At 32.9% G+C, this 11,976-nt stretch overlaps 1 protein-coding gene across 1 annotated transcript in view; it reads left to right on the forward strand.

Annotated features, from left to right (window-relative positions):
- LOC145268826 (beta-1,3-galactosyltransferase 5-like) overlaps positions 1–4,816 on the forward strand; it is a 161,361-nt gene extending 156,545 nt beyond the window's left edge. The window contains exon 2 of the mRNA XM_080124476.1: positions 3,564–4,816. Coding sequence (XP_079980602.1) covers positions 3,564–4,658 — 1,095 coding nt within the window. The 3' untranslated portion in view covers positions 4,659–4,816. The remainder of the gene's footprint in view (positions 1–3,563) is intronic.
- Positions 4,817–11,976: the final 7,160 nt, after the last annotated feature.

Raw genomic sequence — 11,976 nt, forward strand, 5'->3', positions numbered from 1 at the left:
AAACCCCCAATATTTATTATATCGGCCCTCTTTTCTGAACAAACGTCTTGTTTTCTGAATTATAATCCATCGACATTTTGTTAGCGTTGACAATTTTTTTTAGCGATCGGCAAAAACGGCAGCCAAGCGTCTCTTGTGGGTTGGCCAGCATCCAATAATTCATTCAAAAAAAAAAAAAAAAAAAAATGACTAGTTCATCGTCATTGTTACTGTTTTAGCGGTTTTTATATGACCATCGTAAATTAAAGACCGTTTACTTAAGAGTCACGTGACCTGCTAACGTCACAAAATAAAGTAGAACGGCTACAGCGCCGACTGACGAAGGTGGTTATTTTCTGTTTCAATTCTCAAGGGTAATTGCGGAGGGATTCATAAAACGGGACCAAAAGAAATTGTATTTTTTTTTTTTTTTTAGAAAGATAAAAAAAAATTATTTTACATTTGGACATGTGTAATTAAAATGCCCTTTTCTCTACCCTGCAACCTTTTTCAAACAGAAGAGACGTATCGAGCCTGTCTTTGTTCTATCGTTATTTCCATGGCAGGTGCTTGTCTGAACTCCATTCTCTGGTCACTCCTCGCCAATCTTTCTCAAAAAACACTCGACTAGCTGAAACCACCGTCAATAATTTTCCCCACTCCTTATCTGTGCCTAAATCAAAACGTAGATTCCATGAACAAAGCTTCTTTCTTAGAACTGCACGCCTGTGGAACTCTGTTCCGCTTACCTGTTTCCCTCCCGACTTCAACCTGGATGTCTTCAAGTCCAACACAAACAAATTCCTGATGAACCGCCCCCCCTAAGTAATTTGGGCTTGACGATCTTAAAAAAAGTCTTTCTTCTCTTATAGATAAAAAAAAATAATAATAATAATTATCACAGGGGAATGTCTTACATATCGTAGCCATGGTTACACCGGTGTAACATAAAATATTTCCTTGTTAAAAAGGAGAAAAAAGACTATTTTTAAGATCAGATTTTTTTAATTTAATTTTCGATACTTATCGGGTGAATTTCTATACAAAACCTATCTAAAAACACTGCCAGACATATAAATTACCTTTGTGTGAAATTTTCAAAAGATAGGATAAGATGTTTCGGAACCTATGTGGAAGGAACTCACACACACACACACACAGACACACATACACAGACACACACATGCACACACACGCACACACACACACACATACACAGACACATACAGACACACACACACACAAACACATACACAGACAAACATGCACACACACACACACACACACACAAACTGACTTTTATATGATAGTAGGGATAGAGAAAAGGTTTTAAAAAAAAGTGAATTTTTCGTCAGAAAGTTGAAGATTTACATTTATTCCTTCTTTAGTTTTTACAATCGTTAAAGCAATAATTTCATATAATTAGTTGCCTGACCTTAAAAGCTTTCCAGGCATCAATCAGATTACCTCCCGCCCCCCTACGAAAGGCAATTTGGAGGACAGATCCCCCAAATTTATTATCCCGGTCAACTTTTCTAACCAGATGTCTTTTTGTTTCTGGAATTTAATTTATCGCCATTTTTTATTTGAAAAGCGGTGACCAAGCGTCTCTCGTCTCTTGTGGGTCGGCAGGTATCCCATATTTTATTCGCCGATCTCGCATAATAACCTACTCAAGCGTGGCCTACGTAAACAGAAGGCCGTTCCCCTAAAGTCACGTTATCTGCTGACGTCTCACAATAAAATACAAAGGTCATGGTTAGGCGATAGATGACTCTTGCGAAAATGATTTTATGTACAGTTTTGTTTTTAAATCCCCGAAACAGTGTTTCATGGTAAACAACAGATGATCCCTTAAATTACATTAGTACTATAGTAAGTCCGAGAGAACAAGTTGATGCAGTGATTGCAGGTTATTAAATGATTTACTGACTAAATAGTTTTCTAACGAATGATAAAAATAAAAATAATTTTTTTTTGTATAGTTATAAAGGTTAAAAAATTTCCAAGACTAATATATATATATATATATATATATATATATATATATATATATATATATATATATATATATGAAATAAAAATTACAATTAAATTTACCAAAATGATCCAAGATGGTAAAACTAAAGTATATTATAAATATTAAAGAATTAATATTTATAAAGTAATCTCAACCAGATGTAAAAGCTCGATAAAACCAAATAGGAGATAGAGCTTATAATAAGAGCAAAAGTGTTTCCTTTTCAGATTAAATATGTTTTTAACTCTTTTTCAAAGTGTTTTTTGACATGTTTTATTAACTGTTTGCTCTTATATATACATACATATATATATATATAACAAAATCTTCATAGTATATATATATATGATGATGATGATGATTGCAACGTCTTGTCAGACGAGTGCCACTCCCTCAGACATTTAAAATCTATGAGCCCAAATGCCTGAGGGAGTATCTATACAAATATGATGTTACAGAGTCTTAGCTTTGTACGACAGCTAAGTCTCTCTCTCGGTTCAAAATGTTGAGATCCAGCAACAAGCAAGAGCAAGATAGCCAGCAACAAATTAAACTGCAGACCAGCTTAATGCGGGTAATGGTCTTCCGCTTTATGGTTTTTTAAATCAGAGATTTGCTTCTCCTAGAAAGGTTGCCTTCACCACGGCGTACGGGAGCCCTCTCCACCCCAATACACATATACACACACACAAATATACAAGTATATATATATATATATATATATATATATATATAGGATTGATATGTAGTTTGCTTGAAGCATTGTGTGGGATAGGTATGTAAAAGAGATTTAGAAGGCTGTCACAATGCGAGGAATGAATTATAGTCGCTGTTGGTAAGAGGAGACGAGAACAAGTGGCGATTTACTAATCAATAAGTACATATATATATTTTTTTTTTTTATTATTTTATTTAATTTTTTTTATATATATTTATTCAGTTGTATGGTAAAATGTCTTACTTGTTTTCATGCGACGTATTCCATTATTAATTAAGAATCGACCTGTTACGCACACCATTTGAAAAGGGAAAATTTTTCCGAAATTAATAATGGAATACGTCGCATGAAAACAAGTAAGACATTTTACCATACAACTGAATAAATATATATAAAAAAAAAAAAAATAATATATATATATATATACATGTACTTATTGATTTGTAAATCGACACTTGTTCTCGTCTCCTCTTACCAACAGCGACTATAATTCATTCCTCGCATTGTGACAGCCTTCTAAATCTCTTTTACATATATATATATATATATATATATATATATATATATATATATATATATATATATATATATACTATGAAGACTTTTTCTCTGTGATAAAAGCATTAAGACAAACAATGATACAACTAACAAAATATGTATCAACAAAAGTATCTTCTAAAAGTACACGTCATGATGTGGGAGCCATAACTGCCACAAATTGCTATGCCACAACATGTTAAATGTAACAATATTTTCAGTATCTAGGTAAGTCTATTATTTCAGAAATATTAGTTTACCCTATAACATGGGTCTATTTTTCTTAATTCTTTTTTTCTCTGTTGACAGGGTCCACAGTGTCGTCCCCTCCGCAAGATCCGGCGCTGGTGCAACAACTCCGTTGGAGTGATCTTCGTCATTGCCTGCATTACAGGTCTCCTATGGTTGGGCAACAGCATCTTCCACACTCACTGGCCACGAGACGAGATTATTCTAGCAAAGCCTTCAATCTCGAACACAGCCCCTCACTCGGTGAGAAAAATAAAGAAGTATGTTTACTCGGCCCCCAGGGCAATTGGAGTGCTCGAATCGGTCCGGTTTGTTGACAGTGACAGCAGCAGCCCACTGAAAAATCCAGAATTTAATTTTCTGATTCCTTCCAGCTCTTGCCAGAATCGGACGCACGTCCTTGCGTTTGTCCACAGTGCCGCCGGGCATCGCTCAGATCGATCACAGATCCGAAACACGTGGGGATCAATACAGTCATTGAAAGGATATAATTTAAGACTTGTCTTCATTTTAGGCACAACCGTTAGCATCGAGCTGCAGAGATCTATTGAACTGGAAAGTTCCATCTACGGAGATATCGTACAGGCAAATTTTATCGACCATTACAGAAATCTGACCTATAAGCACTTAACAGCGTTCCAGTGGATCCTACGTCACTGTCCGGATGTCCCGTACGTTCTTAAAATGGATGACGACGCGATGGTTGATGTTTTCCATCTGATAGACTTTCTCGAGGGTCTCCAGCCGAACCCAAAAGAGTTCCTTTACTGTTCAGCGTTTCTAAACCATGGCCCGCGTCGTGATAAGCTCGATAAGTGGTTTGTCTCTTACGAAGACTACCCGGACGAAAAATACCCAACCTACTGCGAAGGGTTTGCATATATCACAACAGTGGATACTGTGAAGACTCTGTACGAGGTGTCGCGGCACACGCCAGCCTACTGGGTGGACGACGTTTATGTCACAGGTATCTTGGCACGGAAAGCTGGCATTGTCCATACGGACATGGAAGATGAGCACGGATATACGCTTATGACTGAGGACTTCAACCCTAATGACTTAAAGAAGTACCTTTTCGTACTTGCAAAATATTCCCATCACAAAATCCATTGGAATAAAATCTGGAAAAATATTAAGGTATTACACCAAATATGAGGGGGGTGAATATACAGGGGAAAGACTTGAATTAAAGACTAAAAAATAAATATTTTGCATCATCACACAAATTGACTAATTATACATTCCATTGTTTGCATGGGTAATTTATGGTGACATTATATATATATATATATATATATATATATATATATATATATATGAATAAAAACAAAATGTAAAACTATATATATTTATGTATATCTATATAAAATGTGCATAAATTCAGCATTTTCAAACCCATATTTCATAATTTTATGCGGGGTACAAAATTTCAAACCCATATTTCATAATTTTATGTAGGATACAAAATTTCAAACCCATATTTCATAATTTTATGTGGGGTACAAAATTTCAAACCCATATTTCATAATTTTATGTGGGGTACAAAATTTCAAACCCATATTTCATAATTTTATGTAGGGTACAAAATTTCAAACCCATATTTCATAATTTTATGCGGGATACAAAATTTCAAACCCATATTACATAATTTTATGTGGGGTACAAAATTTCATTATTGCAATCATGAAAGGAAGACCTGTTTTCATGTCATGATTAAAAGTGGGAAATGAAAAGAAAAAAAATTAAGGGGGGGGGAGCAGCTGACCGGTTTCGCCCTCACTTTTCATAAGTTGGATCGAGGGATTTCCTTTTTTTTATTAATAAAATGGAGTGAAATGGGAGACGGTACATATAAAGTAAACTGGGAGATGATACGTTAAAAAAAAACACAATAGCAATATAATGTGTTAGAAAAAAAAATGGGATACACTATATGTCTATGTCTAAAATAACGATACGTTAAACAGTATTTCATGGTAAACAACTGATGATCCCTTAAAAAATAAATTATTATTGGTACTATAGTGAATTCGAGAGAGCAAGTTGATGCAGTGATTACTGACTAATTAGTTTTCTAACGAGTGATAAAAAATAATATTTTTTTTGTATAGTTTTAAATGTTAAAAACTTCCAAGAAATATATATATACTAGATAATATACTCAGCGTTGCCCGGAAATCTATACTTTCATTTTTACCTGCCCCCCCCTTTTCTTTTTAAACTCTCTTTTTACTATGATTTAATATACATCATATACTATGATGTCATATATGATGTACGTCGATAAACAAACAGATTGACAGGAATATATATATATATATATATAGTAATTTATAAAATATATATGGCGATTAAGCTACACTGAATATTCTGCGTTTCATCCAACTATAGGATTCGTCAGGCTTATGCGCAAATTCTGTCGTTGCTTCTTGTTTTTATATCTATTCGCGCATAAGCCTGACGAATCCTATAGTTGGATGAAACGCAGAATATTCAGTGTAGCTTAATCGCCATATATATTTTATAAATTACTAACTAGCTCTACTTACGTATTGAGCACTTTTGAAGTAAATACTTAAAGTTTACGCATAAATCTATACTATCGTATATTAAATTTATGTGAATAAATGAAGTAGTTATATATATATATATATATATATATATATATGTATAGTACTGGTTCATATTGTTCCCATTATGTTAAGAATAAGTAGGTTTGAAAACACTTTTTAAAGATCATGTCAAGCTGACATTATCATACTGGACTCATAGTCCTTAGGTTTTGGTTTCAGTCTCTGCTCGAGTATTTATTTTTTTTTAACTTACAAGAAGTAAACTGTTTCTTTCTGTTTTGTTTTTTTTTAACTTCATTTTTTTAAAGGAATTTAACGTTACATTTTATACCGGGCCACGCCAGATACATCTACTAGTACATGATGGACTCCCCCCCCCTCCCGTCGATTTTGATGCATGAGCTGCCGCCACAACAACTAAGTTGTTCAGAAATCTACACAGATGATTTGTTTATAGTGGTGAAGGCTTTGTGTAGAACCAACCACACTTTTTTGCTATTACTGCTAATCCTTGTCAGTGCAGATCACTGCCACAGGACAGAGTATACAGTAGACCGCAGGTTTTTACATCAGAGTTTCCTTCTCCTAGATGCATGTCTTAACGAAGACTGGGGGTGCATCTCTCCCAGTAATTAATATACCCCCCCCCCCGATACCAATCTGGAAATTTCTATGACTCAGCACGAATATACCGCGCCTAGTCTTCCAAAATGGCTACCGTTCTAGTACTGGTCAGGCTCAACGTTGCTTACTTTCGGTGATCTGGCGAGAACTGGTGTGTCAACATGATTGTGTTGTATCTAATACATACATACATACATACATACATGCATACATATATATATATATATATATATATACCTACATATATTGGTTGGTTGCATCCCAATGATTAAAAAAAAAAAAAAACAGTCCACAATCATCATTTTTGTTTATTTTTATATATTTTATTTCAGCAAATACCTTCTTTTTTTTTTTTTATCATCTTACACACATTTCACAACCAATAACGAAAATATATTCTTTGGTTTTATTGGGTTAATTTTTGGCTACAATCAAATATAAATGTAAAATTAAAGCTAAACAGATGCAGTATTCGGAAAAAGAATAAAATGGAAGAAAGACGGACCGCAAAGTCAATAAATACGAACGATTCACTTGAAAGATGACAATCAGAGATAAATCCGCCTCCCCACAAAAACATTGGATTAATCGCATATATATATGTGTAAAAGAAATTATGTTACCCATTGTGTCACGCAGTCAGCTTAGAAGCTTAGGTTAAATTATTTCAACCAGGAGAATGTGCATTTGTAAAATAATTAAATATAGAAATAGAAAATATAGAATTCAAAATTAGTCTCTTTCTGCTCGCTATTCATTTTCGGATTAAAGAGTATTACTACTTGTGATTATATAACCCGTTTGTCTATATATAAAGTCTTACAATCTATGTATATTTTCATATCTTTTGTACCTTACAGCATTTGAGAAAGATAAGAAGGGGAGAAGGAAAGAGAGTAAAAAAAGAGAAAGAGAGAGATGATATTGGATAGACACTGAATAAAATAATAACGAGTTGCTCAATCAGGAAATAACAAAGACTGTCTGAAACTTGGTGGACAATTCAGACATCAACTGAAATTTATTTGTATAAAATATAGCTGGATTGTAGAAAGGATTGTGAATTTTTGATGGGTGACATGTATGTATATATATATATATATATATATATATATATATATATATATACTTTTGCAAGCAAAATCCCATCCCACATTTTGCTAATTCCTACCCTCTGATGAGAAGGAAAGTATTTCTTCGAAACTCAGCGGATTAAGGACTATCCACTTATTTAGTGTTTCCTTTTCAGATTAAATATGTTTTTAACTCATTTCAAAGTGTTTTTTAACATGTTTTATTAACTATTTTCTCTTTATATATATATATATGTGTGTGTGTGTATATATATGTGTGTGTATATATATGTGTGTGTGTGTATATATATGTGTGTGTATATATATGTGTGTGTGTGTATATATATGTGTGTGTATATATATGTGTGTGTGTGTGCGTGCGCACACGTATGCATATATATATATATGTGTGTTTGTGTGTGTGTGTATATATATATATATATATATATATATATATATATATTTCTCTTATGCATGTTTTGTTTAGGGATAATTCCTGTTTGTTTCTCTTGCGATCCACCTTTTCCATTTGGCGGGCTAATGTTCAAACGTTCTGTTTGAGTGTAAAAAGAAATTCACATTGCGACAAACGCTAACACTAATTGTCTGTATTTTTGAGATGAGGTGTTTTCATTTATTGAGATTGTCAGACTGACTTCCTCATCTTGGTTGTTATCGTCACAACGTTTCGGCCATTTTTCCCTCCGGCCTTCATCAAATTTTAAAATGGAAGAAATAATGTCCCAGAGCCTAGCTGTAGTCTGAACACGGTACCCCCGTGATAATAATAATAAAGGGTTGAGTTCGAGACTCCTAACAAACGGTTCCTCAGTTCGATACAAAACACCTGATGAAGGGCGGAGGGCAAAACGGCCAAAACGTTGTGACTCTAACAACCAAGATGAGGAAGTCAGTCTGACAATCTCAATAAACGCTAATAACATTAACGGTACTAATAGTAATAACCTATTCTATTGTAACGAGATGCACACTAATTATAAAAGAAACAAAATATAATGAAAAAAATATTGTATATAAACACATTTCAACCATAGAAAAAAACAAACTGAACTGCGATTTATCATTTACTAGCGAGGGGTACCCGGCGTTGCCTGGGTGTTTGGGGAGGGGGGGTTTAAAAAAAAAGTAAGTATGAGGATCGAACCCGAACTGTTGAGGCAAAGTTGTGAATTAAAGTGTGAAAAACAAAACGTGCGACGTTAACCATTGCCCCACCGCGACATGCTTCCGGAAACACGTTTGAATTTAATTAGTTGGATTTAGCAGGTGCTCGTTTTAATGAGTTAATGAGGTCAGTTTGACTGCGGGATTTCATTTACTGCTGAACGCTTTTTTCCTCGCCCCCAAGATGTTATGGGAAAAAGACTAACCCACATGCGGCGAGCCACAAATATTGAATATTTATCTTCCCGAAATCAAGCAAATTAAATAGACAGGCAAGCTTCGTTGTTAACTGTGAGATATTACGATTTGTATGTGATATAAAAAGTTTTAAAAAGTTGTGAAGCGACCGACCACTTCTCTGAAAGAAGCCTTTTGTAGACACACAGAAAAAGCGAACACACACACATACATACATACATACATACATACACACATATATACATTTTCGCTTTTATATTTATAGATTGCAAAAAAAAAAAAAAAAATGACTAACTTATCAATACGCATAAACCCGACGACAATTTCTCATGCATGTTTTTAAATTTCCTTGCGTCTCCAAAAACAGTTCATACATCAGCATGACTAGAACTAGTATTTCTCGGTAGCTTACATCTCAGCTGCCTTCCCCAAGCAGCTCTATCTATCAACACCTAGTAGAACATGACACCCCCAAAAATGAATTTAGAAATTTAATAAAAATTACGGCCATTTTAGCCATCTCATATTATAATCTGTACCTCTCCATAATAGAAGCCCTGTTCATTCACATAAATAAACCAACTGTAAATTAAGCTCAATATGAGACAATACGCTTGCGCTTTTGAATGATTTTAAGTGATTTTTTTCAATAATTCACCAAACGCCATTTTTAATTCATCACTCGCCTGAGAATGACTCATCGAAGTCAAAAACGTTTGTAGCTATGGTGAATTTTTTTTTACACTCAAACAGAAAAGCTGAATCACAAGAGAAACAAACAGGAATTATTGCTCTATTCTTAAATATTGAGCTTTTCCTTTTTGACTAGGATCTCCTTGAAAGTATTACTTCAAGTTATATCTATCAGAATTTTTCATCTGAATTCTATCAGTGTCTTATCTCGCTTTATATATATATAAAATTAAAATTATTAACTGTTTGCTCATATATATATATATAATACACATTATTTAGACATGTTTGATTGAACACGACAGAGTTATTCCTTTTTCTGATCTTGTTGAATATCTTTTCTATTTCCCTAACGGTCTTTTTAATTTCGGTAGGCGTATTATGCAGAATAGCACCCAGAAGTTGTTGCTCGGCCATATTTTTCTCAAATGCTTTCTATCGGGCATCCGATTATCGTCAGGAGCAATTGTTGTTGTTTTCTTTTCCTTTTCTTTTCCTTTGAGGCTTGGTGTATTTTATAATTTTTTTTTTTTTTTAATTGGCTATAAATGCATAATACGCCTGCCGAAATTAAAAAGACCGCTCGGCAAATAAAAAAGATATCCAACAAGTTCGGAAAAAGGAATAACTCTGCCGTGTTCAATCAAACGTGTCTAAATAATGACCTGCTGCCAAAATATACAAATATATATACATATATATGTGCATATATATATACACACACATATATATATATATACATGTGCATATATATATACACACACATATATATATATATACATATATATATATATATATATATATATATACATACACACATATACACATATATATTTATATATATATGTATGTATAATAAAAAATATTATTGAAAATTAATTCAAATTTTCAAAAAAAAAAATATTATATACCTGTAAAGAATGTATAGAAAATTTTGAATTATCTGACAAAGAATACAAATAAACTCGAAAGACTTTATTCTGCAGAGTTTCGAAAAACGCAATTCTTCTCATGAAAGGAAAGAGGTTTGCAAATATGCAATAAATTTTGTAGGTTAATGCATTAAAAGAAACTACAAATATGAATATATATATATATATATATGCGGCAAATTCATGTCATTGGGAGCTAACGCATGTCCTGATCCGGCATTGCTTAAGATTAATTAAAGTGAGAAAGAGATGGTGTAATTTAAAATTGTTTATTTGCTCTACCGAGGCTTGGGTGCCCAGTCGACCCTACTGTTTCACTCATACTTCACACGAGAGAAAATATATTCATAAATTTTTCAATGGTATAGTGACTTCCACACTTTCGACAAACACCTGATATTCCCAACATGGTCACCCATCTAACTATTAACGAGCCTCTACATTGCTTAACTTTAGTGACCCAACATGAACCGGTGTTTCCATGTTCGTATATTTATTGATGAGGAAAATGTTCAAAGCAAATGATTGCTTTTTTTTTTAATGGTATATTATAATAAAAACGGAAAATTTCTTTAAAGTCTTGTTTTTGCATTTTTTAAAATTTTTCTTTGTCTCTATGTTTTTGCTTTATAAATTTTTTTATTTTGTTTCTATGTATTCTATTTGGAAATTATTCAAGCTTTCAGTATTATGAGAGATTTTCATAGACTTAAAAAATGTTCATGGTATTATAAGGCATCTAGACTCCAAACCATGTAAGGGTAAATAAAAATAATGAAAAAAAAAATGACTAATAAATCGAAATATAAGCAATAAAAAAGCATGATCAAAATGAGATTTTTGATATTATGAGGGGCTAATTAGACTCAGCTAGTCTTCTGACATAGTGGACTAAAATATATAAATTAAAATAATAATTAAAATGTTGAAGTACACTTAAGAGTAAAGAAAATACTTATAAGCAATAAAAAAAAGCATATACCAAACATGACCAAAATGAGACTTTTGATATTGTAATGGGGCCATTAGACTCGGCTAACTTCTGACATAGTGGATTAATATAACTTAAGCAAATATATAAATTAAAATAATAATTAAAATGTTGAAGTACACTTAGGAGTAAAACAAGTACTTATAAGCAATAAAAAATGAACCAAACATGACATAAATGAGACTTTTGATATCGTAATGGGAA

The sequence above is a fragment of the Euprymna scolopes genome, chromosome 44, assembly GCF_053919585.1.
Source record: "Euprymna scolopes isolate OS-2025 chromosome 44, ASM5391958v1, whole genome shotgun sequence".
In the NCBI taxonomy this organism is placed as follows: Eukaryota; Metazoa; Mollusca; class Cephalopoda; order Sepiida; family Sepiolidae; genus Euprymna; species Euprymna scolopes.